The 19,084-nt window shown below is 45.4% G+C and overlaps 1 protein-coding gene across 1 annotated transcript in view; it reads right to left on the bottom strand.

Annotated features, from left to right (window-relative positions):
- Positions 1-1,459: 1,459 nt before the first annotated feature.
- mrc2 (mannose receptor, C-type 2) overlaps positions 1,460-19,084 on the bottom strand; it is a 278,857-nt gene continuing 261,232 nt past the window's right edge. Inside the window, exons 26-30 of the mRNA XM_078529833.1 lie at positions 16,578-16,724; positions 16,260-16,382; positions 6,018-6,197; positions 4,832-4,858; positions 1,460-4,719 (exon numbers count right to left, since the gene is read on the bottom strand). Coding sequence (XP_078385959.1) covers positions 4,490-4,719; positions 4,832-4,858; positions 6,018-6,197; positions 16,260-16,382; positions 16,578-16,724 — 707 coding nt within the window. The 3' untranslated portion in view covers positions 1,460-4,489. The remainder of the gene's footprint in view (positions 4,720-4,831; positions 4,859-6,017; positions 6,198-16,259; positions 16,383-16,577; positions 16,725-19,084) is intronic.

The raw sequence follows: 19,084 nt of genomic DNA, 5'->3' as shown, positions 1-19,084 counted from the left end.
CTAGGCTGCTCTTCACAGGCCTCAACTAGGACCACAGCAATACTGCTAATGCCAAGTTTCAACAAATTAGATAAATGAAAACATCACAGTGTTTATGTTACAATAGGAACTCTTCCTTTACCATGAGCTGAGACTTGTTATCAAGCATATTCTCTCAGTTCCACTCATTAATATCAGTGCCCAACATAGCACTGGAATAACACTCTACAAAACACTGTTAACTGGGAACAGCTCAGATTTCTTCAGTTATCCCAGGCAATACCTACCCCAATGTGTCACTATAAAAACCTTCTTAATCTATTTACTGTGAAACAAAGCAGGAAAAATCTTGGTATCCACCAGAAATTTAAACCTGAACCTGATCAAATTAGTTTAATTAATGAAGGTTGACCAAAGCAGGCAAGTGGAATTTGTTCCCAGTTCCTCAGACAGTGCAGAGAGTCAAAGCCACCTTTTTCCCAGCTCACTCTATATCCTTCATAGGCTTCAGTGGAATACATCCAAACCTTAATAAAATATTGTGTATCCCAGACACTGCACATAATGGTTACAATTCACACTGAGTGGAGGGGGGATGCAAAGGGGCATCACTCACCAAATGTCACTGACAGTACACCCAGCTTTCTCTCTCGGGCCTCGTGTTTTCCATTCTGGACGAGCAGGTGCACAGTTCACTTTATTAATACAAGTGAATTCTTGTTGGACAACTTTTTTCCAATATGTGCAGGTCAAAATAAACCAACTCTCATGCACATTGCTCCCTGTGAGCATCTTATTATAAAACAACTGAACCACTACAAGGTGGATTTTCATGTCCGTAAATGCTTTTCACCTCTCTGGACCAAGTGGTTGAGACAATTCAATGTGACTGAAGATGCCTCAGGTCAGGCCAATATGTGGAGCTCAACCCACTCTGTCCTAATAATCATCAGATTAAGGCCAAGCCAATTAAGCAATGCATTCGAGCTGCCATTGGTGTAAGAGAGAGACAGAAATCAGGAGATTTAAATGAGACCATAGCCCCTGAGAAAGGTAGGGAGTAGGGGGTGGGGTCCCTGATTTTCTTGTATCCTGACCTGGCACTGTGCAAGTTTCTCCTTTATTCATTCCCAACATGTGGGAGTCAGGGGTGAGGTTGGCATTCATTTCCTGTCCCTAAATGACCCTGAGAAGGTGCTACCTGCTTCTGATTGGTTACTTTAGTGTGGCAGGGAGGATTGCAGGCCTGTTCATTGGAATGAAAGGAAGGAAAGTCGAGTGGGTCGGGTGAGGGATGTGAGATGTTCTTCCCTGGGCTCTGCCCAGCTGGTGTAGGTATTGAAGATGAATATCTATCCCAACATCCTTGACTATCCCCATTGGAACCACTTCCCAGAACTGTGCTTGGCTGCACTATCCTTTAACTCTTTGAGAAGACTGATGGGGGGGGGTTAATGGCAAAATAAAAACTCTTCACAACTTAAACTTAAAAAAACACTTTATTCTCAGAATCCTGTTTAGCAAATCTCACTGCCTCTGTTAAACTCAGCGATAGAAGTGGACAGAGTCAGTTTTTTGCAGCCCCTCAATCACAAAGTAAACGTTTATGTTTTGAAAGCTTGAAATAACTTTCAGTTTGGGAAAGGGGTAAACTCCCTTCTTTTGCCCCCCCCAACGCCTGGAAAAAAAACTAGTGAAAGTTATTCTAAGAATATTTGGACCCCTTGAATAGATGAAATTGGTCTTTGACCAATAGTGTGAATCAGGCTGCGTCAGTAAATCAGCAGCTTGCTTCACACCCCTCCTGAAAGCCTGGTGTGGCTCCTGGTGTGCTGTCAGCCTGTTCATATTACCGGCATAGACCAGTTTCACTCCCCCTGCCCCATCTACACCCCTCCCCTCCCCTCCACCCCCACCTGTATCGTTTGATTGTCATCAAGACTCTATAGCTTTGTGCACAGATATTATTTCAATAAAGTGCCCTACAGAATTCCTGGTACTGCCATAAGATGCAAAATGGAAAAAATGTTGGTCTCCAGTGTTGCAATCCCTTTATCTGAAAGAACATCAGAGAACAAGAAGATTTATCCCCAGCGATTAGAAGAGTATAGGATAATGTTCAGGGATGTTTGTTTCATTGCTTTGGATCTGCTCCCCTCCAGTTGAGGTAAGCTCTCGTGATGGTATAACTTCTTTCACTCTGACATCTATAACTCACTATCTGACTGACTGGTGTTTTTGCAGCTCTCAGTATTAGCCGACTGCAACTCCCTAACACAAACACGTCTTAGCACTTACCGTGGTCCTCTCAAACTTTCTATAAACTGTCATCACCTTCTTCCCTTCACAGGCCCAGTATTCTTTCCTTTAACAGTAACATTCTTCACTACTGCTTCCAATGCACAGGAATCTAGCCCCTTTCCCAGAGACCCACACAATAAGATCATCCATAGAAACATCTCACCTACACCCTCCCCACCTCCACCACCCCCTCAATCCCACCCTGTGCCCCTGCCACCCATAAGAGGGCTTAAGGCAGCTCAGTGGAAGAAGCTACAAAGCCCTGGGATGGTGCTGATCTAACCCAGGTGCTCTTCCACTCTTCTGTCAACTCTAACTGCCAACAGATGCCCTAATCCTCCAATCACCACTGTGCAGCCTTGTCACACCCAATACATCAGGGGCTGAAAGTCCATAATGTAAGGTGATGGAACCTGAAATGTACCCAAAAGCCTTTGACTTCAGTTTTTAAACCAATAATAGAAATTCCCCAGGATAACTGAATATTACTACATGAAGCATCATACTACCATCTGCTAGCTTACCAGAGGTCTTAACCAGTTTAAAATAAATGGGGTATTGGTAACCCACTTGATGGTGTTTCTCTAACTTTATATCCACATAATAGAACAAGATTTCAGCCTCACATTACAAACTGCGCGCCTGGTATGGAGCTGCCTGTCTGGGAACACTTAACCTGGAATTTGGAAACATCACCTTCCCTCCCCCTCATGATTTTTCATCCTTTAAAATTTGTGGACAGAAAGTTGTGGGATCTGAGTGGACATTTCTGGAACTTGTGACTGGGATCACAAGCTCGTGAAATAGCCCCTTAAAAAAAAGTTCCCCACCCTGACCTCATTTTCTTAGAAGGTGGGATTTTTCCTTTGATAAATATGAGCGATCTGTTGAGCAGCGAGTGACCCTGACGGACACAGTTAAAATCTAATAAATGCAGAATTGCTTAGCAGAGAGGGAACCTTCCAACGATCCAATCTTTGCCTGATCATGTTTACACATCATGTTCACTTAAGGTATATTCTCACATTTTCTCCCCTTGTGATCTGAGGTCTAAGATGTTTCCATAATTGCCAACACTGACGCGCTCTGTATCACTGCTGGCTCATTTCCTCCCCTTACATATTGCAATCAACATGCTGGTCTTGTTCATTCTCTCATCTCATTTGATCATCATTGAAAAACCTGCCTTTCAACCCCTGATTATCTGATTGTGTATTGGAAACATAGGAACAGGAGTAGACCATTTGGTCCCTTGAGCTATTCGCTTTGTTCCCTAACCCTTAATACCTTCACTGAACAAAAATCTATCAATCTCAGTTTTCACATTTTCAATAGCTTTTTGGGGGAGAGAATTCCATCTTTCCACTACCTCCTGTGCGAAGTGACTCCTGACATCATCTATGAGTGGCCTAATTTTAATTTTGAAGTTCTACCCCCTTGCTCCGTTATCCACCCTATCAAATCCCTTAATCATTTTAAACACAAGGTAAGTGCGTAAAACGTGAGGGGTCAGAGGAGGTACAGTCCACGGAGTGTTAATCGGGCACACACCCCACCCTCTCAGATTGATCCACCATCAACCACTGGCTATTTTCTATGCTACCCCTCGTCAACAGCTTTTCAAGGTCTGCGGTGAGCTAGAGTCGCCTGGGCTTTAGCAGTTTCTCACAGGAACTCTCTCTAAAAGAGTGTTGACGCTAATCCAGATCCTGATCACTCAGTGTAAGCACACACATGCCCCCTCCTCCTGTCTGTGGAAGTGTGGGGTCTGCGAAACAGTGGGCAGGCTGCACATTAGCACTGTGCCAACATCTGAACCATGCTGAAACTGATGGGAGGCTCATCAGGCACAGTGAGTGCGTGATGATTTTATTCATTGAATTGTGCACTTTTACATAGGAACACTCCTGCATCAAGGTCAATAACACAGTTGAAGCTGTTTATTGGAGGGCCCTAGTGGATACAAATTGCCCCATTTATCAGATAAAATCCACCAGTATTGATGTATGTATATATATATATATATAAAAAACTGGATGCCTGAGAAATGTATCCTTTTAAGGCATATCCCCATTAAGCAGTGCCAACTGTGTCACTGTGAGGCTGTGCTGGGACTCCATGTTGACCTGCATTATGTTCTGAACGCCAGTCTGCCTGTGCTTAGCACACTGCTCGAGGAGGAAGGGAGACAGAGGGGCAGGTGCCGGGGTTATTCCTGCTGCTCGTTCATTTCCATGTCCGACACCAGGATGTTTTTCTCCACGGATTCGCTGGGGGTCGAGGAGGTCCGGCTGTAGCGCGCGCTCTCGAAGGCCCCGCGCCGAGAGCCCGTGGTGATCCGCCGACGGTACAGGAGCAGCAGCACCACCACCACCGCCAGCAGCACCAACGCGCCCAGCACGTACAAGATGATGTCCAAGGTGTGCCCCTGCGAGCCGGCTGCAAGTACACATACGGGAGACAGAAAATGGGAGAAAAGCCTCAGAACTGAGTCGCTGCGTTAAAAATGGAAAAATGAGCAACAGGAAAAAACAGCAGGAGGTTTACTTACAGGTAGCGAGAAGTCTGTTTTCTTGAACTGTGGGAGTAAATTTTTAAAATTGCATTAGTTTAATTAACATTGAAAGAATTAGCAAGCAGGCCTCCTATTTACAGTGACAGTGTAAATGGAGGAGAGCGAATTAGCTGTCCATTTACATTTCTCCAGACTGACACCAATCTTTAAAATTTATTTGTTCGTGGGATATGGGCATCGCTGGCTGGGCCAGCATTTATTTCCCATCCCTAATTGCCCTTGAGAAAGTGGTGGTGGGTGAGCTGCCTTCTTGAACCGCTACAGTCCTTGTGGTGTAGGTACACCCACAGTGCTGTTAGGGAGGGAGTTCCAGGATTTTGACCCAGCGACAGTGAAGGAATGGCGATATATTTTCAAGTCAGGATGGTGCATGGCTTGGAGGGGAACTTGTAGGTGGTGGTGTTCCTATGTGTCTGTTCCCCTTATCCTTCTAGGTGGTAGAGGTCACAGGTTTGGAAGGTGCTGTCTAAGGAGCCTTGGTGAGTTCCTGCAGTGCATCTTGTAGATGGGACAGGCTGATGCTGCTGTGCTTTGGTGGTGGAGGGAGTGAAGGTTCGTGGATGTGGTGCCAATCAAGCGGGCTGCTTTGTTCTGGACGTTGTCAAGCTTCTTAAGTGTTGTGGGAGCTACACTCATCCAGGCAAGTGGGGAATATTCCATCACACTCCTGACTTGTGCCTTGTAGATGATGCACAGGCTTTGGGGAGTCAGGAGGTGAGTTACTCTCAGCAGAATTCCCAACCTCTGACCTGTCACTCGCTATTCACTGTCGCACATAGTCAAAAGTGTGTTGGCTGAGCTGGGACCATGACAATGTCAGAATAAATGAGCTCAGTGTCTGCGAACCATAGGATGGGGGCCAGAAACCAGTCAGGAATCCTGCTCCTCACTGCTAATCTATTGACCTCTGCTGGGAAGTTCATTGATGTGAATGTTGGATGAGGACAGGGAAAAACTCAATTGGGATAGCCCCTATAGTAGGGGCTGAATGGTCACCATCTATACCACCCTGCATGAAGAGCCACTGCCTTTGGATAGAAGAGAATCCCTTCCCACCGCGATGCCCATTTTGTAATATCAGCCCCGACTCCCTGCCCATCCAGCGCTGGAGCAATGTCTGTCTTTGGTGGTCTCAAAAATCTTCTTTCCTTTTATTCCTTACCTCTTGGTGCTTTGCAGACAATGCCGAGTGTGAAGCTGGTACAGGGACCAATTCCCCAGATGCCAGTGTTGCTGTTGATCCAATAGCAAGTGTTTGGACTCATTAAACTCATGTTCTCAGTTTCATGAGCCCAGTTTGAATAGTTCAAGACTGTCTTATCAGGCCAGATAAGTGAGCCGCCTAAAACAACAAGAGGATGAAGAGCTGATTACATCTCACAGTAACCGCACCAATGAGACCATATGATAATCCCACTGACTACGCTGACCGATCGCACTGCATGGTCACTGCAAGGTGACTGCATATACTACACTACACAGTAACCACATTAACTGCACCACACGGGAATTGGATTAACTATACCACAGTAACTGCAATAACTACACTGCATGGTAACCACATTAACTACACCGCACTGTAACCACATTAACTACACTGCATAGTAATTGGATTAACTATACCACAGTAACCACATTAACTACACCACATGGTAATCACATTAACTGCACTGCATGGTGACCGCACTAACTCCACTGTACGCTCTAAAGAGTCATACGCACTCAAACTGTTAACTCTGTTTCTCTCTCCAAAGATGCTGCCAGACCTGCTGAGTTTTTCCAGCATTTCCTGTTTTTGTTTTCAAATTTCCAGCATCCGTGGTATTTTGCTTTTATTCCACTGTACTGTAACCGCATAGGGGGTGACCACATATACTGCACCGCATGGTAACTGCAATAACTACTCTGCATGGCAAACCGCATTATCTACACGATATGGTGACCGCACTAACTACACTGCACAGTAACTTCAGCGCAGGGTGACTGCATATACCAGTGTCCTTCATTGCAAGGCCCACAAACCAGTGACAGCTTCCATCAACACAAAGTGCAGCTCCCCGACTCCATTCATCCATTCTCAGTAACCGCTTTATTCACAGAGGGTCGTGACGAGTCGGAGCCCAACCCAGCATTATACAGCAAGTCTTTGTTTAATGTTGCCCCGCTTAACATTGTTTCACTTTAACGTTAGTAAGTTAATGGGGACTGTAATCTTGTTGAGCATCACAAGATACATGTAGTTTCCCAATTGACTCGTGCCACTTTGCAGCAGCATCTTGCCACTCCCTGACCTCTTAGTTGTGGCATCTTCCCCATACCTGACCCACCCTCTCACCAAACCTCCTGCTCTCTGATTCACCCACTTGCCACTTCCCTTTCCTGGATCTGTGTTCCCATCCAAGATCCAAATCTGATTTGAACCCAGAGTTCTGATGTTGTGGAACTATGATTCCCGACGGCTTTGTTTTATTCAGTCATGGCATGTAGGCGTCGCTGGCTAGGCCAGTATTTACTGCCTATCCCTAATTATCCTTGAGAAGGTGGTGGTGAGCTGCCTTCTTGAACCACTGCAGTCCCTCTGGTGTAGGTGCACCCGCAGTGTTGTTAGGAAGGGATTTCCAGGATTTTGACCCAGCAACAGTGAAGGAACGGCAATATATTTCCAAGTCAGGGTGGTGAGTGACTTGGAAGGGAACTTGAAGATGGTGGTGTTCCCATGTGTCTGCTGCCCTTGTCCTTCTAGTGGTCGTGGGTTTGGAAGGTGCTGTCTCAGGAGCCTTGGTGAGTTCCTGCAGCGCATCTTGTAGATGATACACACTGCTGCTACTGTTCATCGGTGGTGGAGGGGGTGAATGTTTGTGGATGTGGTGCCAATCAAGCGGGCTGCTTTGTCCTGGATGGTGTCGAGTTTCTCGAGTGTTATTGGAGCAGCGCTCATCCAGGCAAGTGGAGGGTATTCCATCACACTCCTGACTTGTGCCTTGTAGATAATGGACAGGCTTTGGGGAGTCAGGAGGTGAGTTACTCACCGCAGGATACCCAGCCTCTGACTTGCTTTTGTAGCCACAGTATTTATAGGGTCAGTCCATTTCAGTTATTGGTCAATGGTAACCCCCAGGATGTTGATAGTGGAGGATTCAGCGACGGTAAGGCCACTGAATGTCAAGGAGCGATGGTCAGATTCTCTCTTGTTTAGATGATAATTGCCTGACACTTGTGTGCTGCGACTGTTACTTGCCACTTGTCAGCCCAAGCCTGGATACTTTTGCATTTGGGCATGGACTGCTTCAGTATCTGAGCAGTCGCGAATGGTGCTGAACATTGTGCAATCATCAGCGAACATCGCCACTTCTGACCTTATGATGGAAGGAAGGTCATTGATGAAGCAGCTGAAGATGGTTGGGCCTAGGACACTACCTTGAGGAACTCCTGCAGTGATGTTCTGGAACTGAGATGACTGACCTCCAACAACCACAACCATCGTCCTTTGTGCTAGGTATGACTCCAACCAGAGGAGAGTTTCCCCCGATTCCCATTGACTCCAGTTTTGCTAGAGCTCCTTGATGCCACATTTGGTAAAATGCTACCTTGATATCAAGGGCCTCACCTCTGGTGTTCAGCTTGTTTGTCCATGTTTGAACCAAGGCTACAATGAGGTCAGGAGCTGAGAGGCCCTGGCGGAACCCAAACTGAGCATTTGCGAGCAGGTTATTGCTAAGTAAGTGCCATTGTGAGAGCACTGTTAATGACCCCTTCCATTACTTTTCTGATGATCGAGAGTAGACTGATGGGGTGGTAATTGGCCAGATTGGATTTGTCCTGCTCTTTGTTACAGGACATACCTGGACAATTTCCCACATAGCTGGGTAGATGCCAGTGTTGTAGCTGTACTGGAACAGCTTGGATAGGGGCGCGGCAAGTTCTGGAGCACATGTCTTCAGTACTATTGCCGGAATATTGTCAGGGCCCATAGCTTTTGCAGTATCCAGTGACCTCAGCCATTTCCTGATATCACATGGAGTGAATCAAATTGGCTGAAAACAGTATCTGTGATGCTGGGAACCTCTGGTGGAGGTCGAGATGGATCATCCACTTGGCACTTCTGGCTGAAGATTGTTGCGAATGCTGCCTTGTCTTTTGCACTGATGTGCTGGGCTCCCCCATTATTGAGGATGGCAATGTTTGTGGAGCCTCCTCCGCCAGTGAGTTGTTTAATTGTCCACCACCATTCACAACTGGATGTGGCAGGACTGCAGAGCTTAGATCTGACCTGGTGATCACTTAGCTCTGTCTATCACTTGCTGCTTATGCTGTTTGACACACAAGTAGTTCTGAGTTGTAGCTTCACCAGATTGACATCTCATTTTTAGATATGCCTGGTGCTGCTCCTGGCATGTCCTCCTGCACTCTTCAGTGAACCAGGTTTGGAGGTGCCTGGCCACGATTCCATGACAATGACTATGTCAGGCTGTTGCTTGACTAGTCTGTGAGGCGACTCTCCCAATTTTGGTACAAGCCCCCAGATGTTAGTAAGGAGGACTTTGCAGGGTCGACAGGTCTGAGTTTGCCACTGTCATTTCTGGTACCTAGGTCGATGTCAGGTGGTCTGCCTGGTTTCATTTCTTATTGACTTCACAGTGTTTTATATTGCTGTGGTTCACATTTAACTGCCAGACCAAGTAAGGACAGCAGAATTCCTTCCCTAAGGGTTTTTACAACAGTCGATAATGGTCTTAATATGATATTTATTGAATTAAATTTCCAGTTGAATACTCTACTAGTTCTATAGTAGTTGTTATGATGATATAACTGTTACTTTACAACACACATATTTAGATATACTTATTGATGCACATTGTACCAAATGTCACCATGTGCTGCAATGGGATTTAAACCCGGGTCCCCAGAGCATTGTCCTGGGGCTCTGGGTTACTCGTCCACTGACAACACCACTACACCATCACCCCAAGTGACTGTCAAAGCTGCCCCTGTCTCACTCACAGTGAGGCTTCAGGAGAGGGAAGCAGCAAGTAGGAGCGTTTAAAAAATCATGGATTGTTGCAGCCCCAGCTCAGTACTTCTGCACCATCAGCGCTCGCATTTCCACAACATCGGAGCTCTGGCTTTGGATTGGATCTGGATCTTGAATGGGAATGCAAGTCCAGGAGAGGGAAGCAGTAAGAGGGTGAGCCAGGGAGTGGGAGGTTCTGCGAGAGGGTGGGTCTGAGAGGGGGGGGAGAGGCTACAACTTGTAGATTGGGGATGGAGAGGGACCACAATGCTGAGGGTTGGGGAGGAGGAGGATCTGCAGTGACCAGGAGGATCAGGGTGCAGGAAGTTCAGGAAGGAGGATTGGTGGCAGGCAGGAGGTACTGTAAGTAGAAAGCTACTTTTTTTAAAAAATAAAATAAGTTTAACAATATAAAAGTTATTTTCTTTACCAATGTGGGAATTTACCAATTTAGAAAATTCCAACTAAGAGGGTATAATGTTTTAATCTTTGTTTTTATTTGATGAGGAAGTTCCTACAGAATCTAACTACAGTTTTTAACATTGATTCCTATGGAAACCAATAATTCACTTAAAGTTGTGATTTTCAGGGACACAACCACAACTTTAAGTGGGGACTTACAGTATTCCTATTTATTTTATTTTTAACATTAAAAAATGTGTACGGAGCCTTACCAAAAGTCACGGTACAATGTGCATCAATAAGTATATCTAATTATGTGCATTGTAAAGAAACAGTTATATCACCATAGCAACTACTGTCGAACTAGCAGAGTATTTAACTGGTGGTGTCGTGTACTTTTCTGGCCCAAGTGAGTGACTGGAAAGAATGGATTGATTCTTCATTCTGTTGAAGATAAAATCAGAAAGTGAAACAGAAGCAGATAATCAGAACGTAACTGTGGATATTAATGAAATGAACAAAAGCATATCTGCAACAACCACAGAAACCGAGGAGGCTGGAGGAAGTAGTGGCCATGATAAGACCATAAACGAGCCACAAAGAGTCACCCTGTAACACTCTATCAGGAAGGAGTAGTAAGCAATGATAATTTACTGGTCGATGTGGCTCTCACATTGCAGGTATTTTGCTAAAGTGGCCCTTGCTTGAAAAATAGTGAAGATCACTGTCATATACTAACCCCCATGGTAACTGAAATAACCATACCACACGGTAACCATAATAACCACACTGCATGGTAACTGCAATAACTAACCGCATAGTGACCACATATACTACATTGCACGTTAACCGCATTCACCGCACCGCATGGCAAACCCATTAACTATATTGTGTGGTGACCGCACTAACTACACTGCATGGTGACCTCATTAACTACGCCACATGGTTATTGCACTAACTACATTAACTGTTTACACCACAGGGTAACCACATTAACTATACCACACAGTAACTGCACTGACTAAACCGCCTGTTAACTGCACAAACAATACCACATGGTAACCACATACACTAACTGCACCACATGGTAACCACATACACTAACTGCACCACATGGTAACCACATACACTAACTGCACCACATGGTAACTTCACTGATTACAGTAACTGGTCTTTCAACTTGAGAGAAGTTATTTAATTGAAGGCACTACATGGGGTGGTACTGTTCAATATGGAGCAGGAAAGTTCAGATCCACGTCCATGGTCTCAGCAGACACAGATGATTTTAGTTGTGGTGCTGATGGGCTGAGGAGGGGAAAATTCCCAATCTCAACAGTTACCCAGCGACATTTTCAGAAAATGTTTAGGTGGGCATGTGAGCCAAAGCCAGTAAAGGCTAAGCTGTGATGCCACTCACAGTCAAACAGCTGATTGATGCTCAGTACCTGAACTTAGCCATCTAAAAGATCTTTCAAATAATGGCCTGGTTTCTGCTAGGTTTTTCAATGGTTTTTCTCATTGCAACTTGCCAGAAATCAGCCAAACCAGTACAAATGATTGTGGAATTTTACAAATTGTACAAAATAACATTCAACATAAATTGAGTTTCCACAATCATTTGCACTAATTTTTTTTTCTTCATTCTTTCATGGGATGTGGGTGTCACTGGCAAGGCCAGTATTTGTTGCCCATCCCTAACTGCCCTTGAACTAGGGCCATTTCAGAGGGCAGTTAAGAGTCAACCGCATTGCTGTGGGTCCGGAATCACATGTAGGCCAGACCAGGTAAGGGTGGCAGATTTCCTTCCCTAAAGGACACTAGTGAACCAGGTGAGTTCTTCCAGCTATCGATGATAATTTCAGGGTCGCCATTACTGAGACTAGCTTTCAATTCCAGGTTTACTAATTGAATTTGAACCCATGTCCCCCGAGAGTTAGCCTGGGCCTCTGGATTACTAATCCAGTGATGTTATGACTATTCCACCATCACTCCATTGGTTTATAAAAGCATTGTATTAGAGGCAGGCACCACACACAGAACCGCACCAAGTTAACCACTCTTAAACATATCAAGGAATTTTTTTAAAGCAGATTTAAAAGATACACTCGAAAGCACCTCCGAATACACCAGTCCACGGAAGATTTTGCATTCAGAGATAGGCAAATGAGTGTGAGTGGAAAATTGAGAAAAAGCGACTTCTCAAAACTAGCCCAATTTTGAGTGCAATTTATATCCAGATCCCTGACTGCAGATAAAGCTGAGGCTCTACGCTAACGTATTTTAGGACTGCCCGTACCCTAGCTTGAGTCAGTGGCTTCAGGAGATGAGAGGTGAGAAATGGTAATAATTAAAGAGCGGAATGATTAACAATCAAAGGATTAAATGACCTGGGAGCAAAAGTGTCCCTTTTGACAGGTTATTCTAAGTCACTGACAGCAGTACTATCTCTCTGCTTTATTGGCCGGTAACTAAAAGCATCTAAATGTGACTTTCCATTGCTGAAGTTAATATTTACAGCCTTAGCTCATCAGGGAGAGGGTACTGTGCTGTATAAGATAAGGCTGCTGTTAAATTGATCAATCACTAAACAGCCATCAGGCTGAACAATTATTGTTCCATCAGGGGCTTGCAACTATTCCAATACTAAAATAAAAGCAAAACACTGCAGATGCTGGAGATCTGAAATAAAAAGAGAAAATGCTGGAAAAACTCAGCGGGTCTGGCAGCATCTGTGGAGAGAGGAACAGAGTTAACGTTTCCACTCCAATATGATTCTTCTTCAGAGCTCCGAAGAAGAGTCATACGGACAGGATCATCTCTCCTTTGTCCCCACCTATCGCTGGCCTTCTATCCAGCTTCACCTGCTCCACCCCCCCCTTAAACAGTATAAATTTCATCACATTTTTACTTCTCTTTAGCTCTGAAGAAGAGTCATACGGACTTGAAACGTTAACTCTGTCGTTCTCTCCACAGATGCTGTTAGACCTGCTGAGTTTTTCCAGCATTTTCTGTTTTTGTTTCAGACCCAGCTTGTTGTGCAAACATTCAGTAGCACATTCCTCATGTCCAAAATATGCAACTCAGGCCTCTACTCACCCATCGCTCAATGGGTAGCACTCCTGCCTCAAGTCAAAAACTTGTGGGTTCAACTCCCACTCCAGAGACTTGGGTGCATTGCCTTGGCTGCCACCTCCAGGGCAGTACTGAGGGAGGACTATGGGCTCCCATAGTAACAGTTTTTATCTGGAGTAAGGATCCATTGTGCAACGTGAGAGCCAGTTCTGCCAGGCCGAGGGGGGCGGTGGTAGATGGGGACCAGCTGGGCCTCCTTTGAGAAAGAAGTGAAGAGCGCTAAGACTATCTCACTGGGGGATGGAGGTGCAGAGAGATTGGACGTCCACGGTGAAGAGGAGATGGTTAGGGCCAGGGAACTGCCAACTGTTCAAGTGACATCAAGCATCGGAAGTGTTGCAAATGTTGGTCGGAAGAAACGGACAAGGGACGCAAAAGAAGAGTTGAGGTAGGAAGAAATCAGTCAGTGGGTCAAAAACAGTCTTGTCTGGAGGTAGGTAGGAGGGGGCTGAGCAGGTTTGGGGGATTATGAGGCCATAGAGGGAAGATCTCCAGAGGCAATGACGCCAGTGACATTGGGAACTACAGCTTGATCTTCGGTAGTGGGGTCAGGTTCCTGGGGAGGTAGGGAGAAGTGCTGGAGAGTTGGTGACAGAGGCCGGTTTGCCAGACAACAACCCTTGGCACCCTTGTCAGCAGGTTTGATGACAATGTTAGCATTGGACCTGAGAGAACGGAGTGCAGCAAGTTCAGATGGAGACAGGTTAGAGTGAGTGAAGGGAGCAGAGAGGTTGAGATGGCCAATGACTGCCCGAGGGAGGGGACCAGGTGGAGAGAGGAGATAAAAGGCAGATGTCATCCAGCTGAAACAGTGATTTACTTGTACTTTTTTCAATTTAGTATTCGCTGTTCATGATGCAGTCTCCTCGCCTCCTTTACAGCCTTCTGGACTCATAACCTCTCTCCCATTTTCTCAATGGCAGCCAATGAGTCTGCTATCTCCATTGACACCTCCTCTAATCCACCTTTTCTTTCTGGTCCTGTGTCCATCTCCGTTGGCCTTGCATCATCGTCCCTTCTGTCACTTAATCTTACTTGTCTTCCACCCTATCACAGACCTTCCTTTTTGTTCTTTCCTCCACTCCCTTCTTCCCCTTCCTCTGTGGATGATACAAAACTTGGAAGCATTGGAACCTGTGAGGAGGACAGTGTAGAACTTCAAAAGGGCATAGACAAGCTCATGGAGTGGGCAGATAGGTGGCAGATGAAGTTCAATGCAGAGAAGTGTGAGGTGATGCATTTTGGTGGAAGAAAATGGAGAGGCAATATAAAATAAGGGATATGATTCTTAAAGGTGTGCAGGTGCAGAGGGACCTGGATGTATATGTGCATCGATCACTGAAGGCGGCAGGACAGGTAGAGAGAGCAGTAAATAAGCTTATAGTATCCTGAGCTTTATTAAGCGGGATATAGAGTTCAAGGGCGGGGAGGTTATGATGAGCTTATATAAGACACTAGTTAGACCTTAGCTGGAATATTGTGTACAGTTCTGGGCGTCACATTATAGGAAGGATGTGAACACATTGGAGAGAGTGCAGAAGAGGTTTACACAAATGGTTCCAGGGATGAGAAACTTGAGTTACAAAGATAGATCGGAGAGGTTGGGGCTGTTCTCCTTGGAGAGGAGAAGGCTAAGAGGAGATTTGATAGAGATGTTCAAAATCATGAAGGGGCCGGATAGAGTTGATAGGGAGAAAATGTTTCCGCTCGTAAAAGGATCAAGAACGAGAGGGCACAGATTTAAAGTGATTTGCAAAAGAAGCAAATATGATGTGAGAAAAATCTTTTTCACACAGCGAGTGGTTCGATTCTGGAGGGCATTGCCTGGAAGTGGTGGTGGAGGCAGGTTCAATCAAGGCATTCAATAGGGCATTAGGTGGTTATGTAAAGGGAAACAATGTGCAGGGCTACGGGGAAAAGGCAGGAGATTGGCACTAAGTCATAATGCTCAGTTGGACAGCTAGAGGGGCCGAATGGCCTCTTTCTGTGTCGTAACAATTTTGTGCTCAGGCACTTGCTTAAAACCTGTTACATCTCTAACCCTTTCCAATTCTGACGAAAGACTATCGACCTGAAACGTTGGCCGTTTCTCTCTCCACCTTTGTTGCCTGGCGCGCTGCGGATTTCCAACATTTTCTATTTTTATCCCAGGCTTCCAGCGTCTGCAGTATTTTACGTTCGTGCTCAGCGAAATGAGTTGGGCTGGTTTCAGCCCAGTTGCCGGTGGAGGGAGACCAAACCACAGCTGGTTCTTTATTATCAAACACATCTGGAGAAGTCAAAGGATTGGCTTGTATGAGCCATTGAGAAATCTCTCATGGGTCCAGAAGGAGGTACATTTCTGTGGTTTGGGTTGAGGGATTTTTTTTATGGAGCTTTACCCTGTATTAATTAACTGAACTTGGAGCGGTCGATGCTGCTGCTGGATGTCCCAAATCAGAAAACGGTTCCGTTTCCCAGCAACGAGTTCCTGCTTTTTAATGGACAGATGTAAATTATCAGTGGTTATACCTGCAGCGAGTTGATGAATAAGTTTGATTTTAATAGACAAGATGGGAACGCGAGGGAAGAGGCAGTGCCACTTAGGGGCCAGAACCCGCAGCTACACTCTGATCACTGACAGAAAAATTGAGTGGGAAATGTTAACATAACACAATGGTTCTAATCACAATAGTGATTAGAAAACAAGACCAAAAATTGTGCCAACAGGAAATAAGGTTTGTGGGCACAAGCATTCGGTATTTGCTGCTAACATTTGTGGTGTGTTCATTATAACCACACTGCTTATAGTATCCATGTTCCATAGAAAATGGAGCAAATATAAATACAGATTGCTCTGCGGCGTTAAGACAAACTTACTCTTTGTGTTGTACATGAGACTTAGCCAAGCGCCTTTGGTGTCATTTTCATATGTCTGTAGGTGTTCCCATACAAACACATTCTCAGTCTCATCGAGAATGGACAGCATCTCGGCCCCATGCACTGTTCAAAAACAATTGGAAAAGGAGCGTCAACTAGAGCAGCTGGCACAGTAACTGCAGAGAACAGCCTGGGTTATCCCACAGCACCCGGTTTCTATAAGGTGGATAAAGCGCCACCCCCGACCCCCCCCGCCCCGCCCAGCAGGTATGAATTATCAGAGATTTCTTCATCCACGTTATCGTACTTTTCACATACCTTTCTGGCAGAACTTAGCTGCGTCTTTGGGCGTGGCCTTCTTCTCCAAATGGAAGGTGTAACAGTGATTACGGAAGGGGATCCAGGAAGAATCCTGTAGGCTGCTTGGGCAAGTCCCAGCAAAAGTTGACTTGCTGGACCATGAGTCTGAGAAGGAAAAAAATCATCAGAGGTTAAATTCAGAATCCAACAGACAGAAATATCCTGGTTCTCAAGGGGCCATTTCCTCTCGCTAACACTGTAAACAGGTTTACTGGTATATAGGAACATGAGGCCATTCAGCCCCTCGAGCTTCTTCCAACATTCAATTAGATTTTGTTTCTGATCTGCCTCCTAGTTCCATAGCCCTGGATACTCTGACAAAAACCTAAATTGAATTAAATTTCACTGGTGGAATTTCAATTTATCTCCTTTGGTTTGCTTGTCTACTACTCAAAATGGCAAAGCATTGTGGATGCTGGAAATTGGAAATATAAACAGAAAATGCTGCAAATACTCAGCAGGTCTCTGGGGAGAGAAACAGGGTCAATGGGCTGAATAATGGGGGTGGGGTGCTGATGCCTCCCCCCCCCACCATCTCACGGAAGCAGAGTCCGCTTGGAGCCATAGAGCGCTGCAGGCAGGCTTATCAAGGGCCAAGCGGGACTCCCGCCCCTCACTGCGGAGTTCAAACCTGCAAACTCATTCTCCTGTGGAATGGTTGGAATGCTTCAATTGGCGTAATAAAGATGCTCACTGTTACTCAACAACAACAGCTTGAATTTATATAGTGCCTTTAAGGCAGTAAAACATCCCAAGGCCTCAGCTGGTAACACTCTCACCTTTGAGACAGGGAACCATGGACTCAAATCACGTTCTAGGCTGACAGTCCAGTGCAGTGCTGAGGGAGTGCCGCACTGTCAGGGGTGCCATCTTTTGGCTGAGACATCAGACCGAGGCCCTGTCTTCCCATTCACATGGGTGTAAGAGATGCCATGGCACTATTTTGTCATTAGTTCTCCCTGATATCCTGACAAATATGTATCCTGCAACCACAATCACAAAGCTAAAACGATTAACTGGTCATTATCACTTTGCTGTACGGGTGGGGTCTTGCCCTGCACAAATTGGCTGCTGCATATCCTCCATTATAATGGTGACCTTACTTTAAAAGTACTTCAATAGCTGTAATGTGCCTTGGGTTGTGAAAGGCACCATATAAATGAAAACCTTTTCTCTAAAAGCGTGGGTATTATAATGCACCCAGAAGGTTGAATTAACTGATGCAACCTCATAGCTTCACTCTGGTGTCCCCTTATATAAAAAAAACAGTAGCACTTGTTGATAGAAAATTTATCTGGAACACTGCCCGCGGTCCTTTTCAGACAGCTAATCTCTTCACAGATGCTGTCAGGCCAGCTGTGTATTTCTAGTATTTTCCATTCTTATTTCTTTATTTGTACTGGGCTAGTGACATTGGTTGAGAAGTAAAAAAACACTAGGGGAGACCTGGCTTGCTCTTTGTTGCAATAGTGTCGCAGGATGTTTAAACGTCCACCTGAGAGGGCGGACGGGGCCTCGGTTTAACATCTCATCTCAAAGCACACCAGCAAGAACGGAGTCGCTGGGAGAAGTGATCTGAAACAGACAAACTCGGCATGTGGGAGAATGGGGAAGCTGAACAAAGTGGGAGAGAGAGAGAGAGAGAGAGAGAGAGCTGGAAACTCCGGCCTGAACTGATGGGAAATGCGGCACACACCACGAGTGTCTGGAGTGAGGGTTACCATTAATATCAAGGCGCCTGCTATATTGTTGTAACACAACATATCTACAGCTGGGAGAACAGAACCAAACAGCTGTGACGCAAAATTTTGTTAAAATGTGAACTTTGCACAATTTACAATTATTCCCTGAGATTGAACACACCACAGCCAGGGATCCCGATATTTATTAAAGCTCCTAATGTTTGGCACTGCTCCTGGAATGACATAAGTGAATTGCACTTCTGTAAAATGGAGGGATTTAAATATTAGGGACTGATAAAGCACACTTTCCCATCAGAGCCTTGACCCCTAAACTCCTGAATCCAGCCCCTGCCCCAATCCTGCACTCGCTTCCCTGACTGTGGCTGCCACATGAGCAGTTCCTGATCTCACTCTACACTTCACCAATGGGCTCTCAGGCCTGGCTGGCTCCAGTAGTTCGAGACGCAGTATCAGGGGAGACTCAGCCTCATTGTTCAAGCATCCTGTTCCCCTAGTGACAGGCACGGTCAAATACCTAGGCTTCTGTTTCTCTACACAAAGCACAATAATGACAAAGTGTGGGCAGACAGGAGAACACGTTGCCAGAACACAGTTATAAGAATTACAGAAAGGAAGACAGACAATGAGAGAGAGAGAGAGAGATGGAGAAAATAAACAAATGTCAAGAATCCAAGTTGCCATTTGCAGATAGCAGTTTTCTCCAGCTGGTGAACAAAGGAACACTGTAGATTCAGATAAATCACAAGCTCTATAAGTGAACAG

This window comes from Cetorhinus maximus, chromosome 25 (genome assembly GCF_964194155.1).
Source record: "Cetorhinus maximus chromosome 25, sCetMax3.hap1.1, whole genome shotgun sequence".
Classification (NCBI taxonomy): domain Eukaryota; kingdom Metazoa; phylum Chordata; class Chondrichthyes; order Lamniformes; family Cetorhinidae; genus Cetorhinus; species Cetorhinus maximus.
Note: the sequence above shows the minus strand (reverse complement) of the source record. Positions and strands in the feature narration are given on the sequence as shown.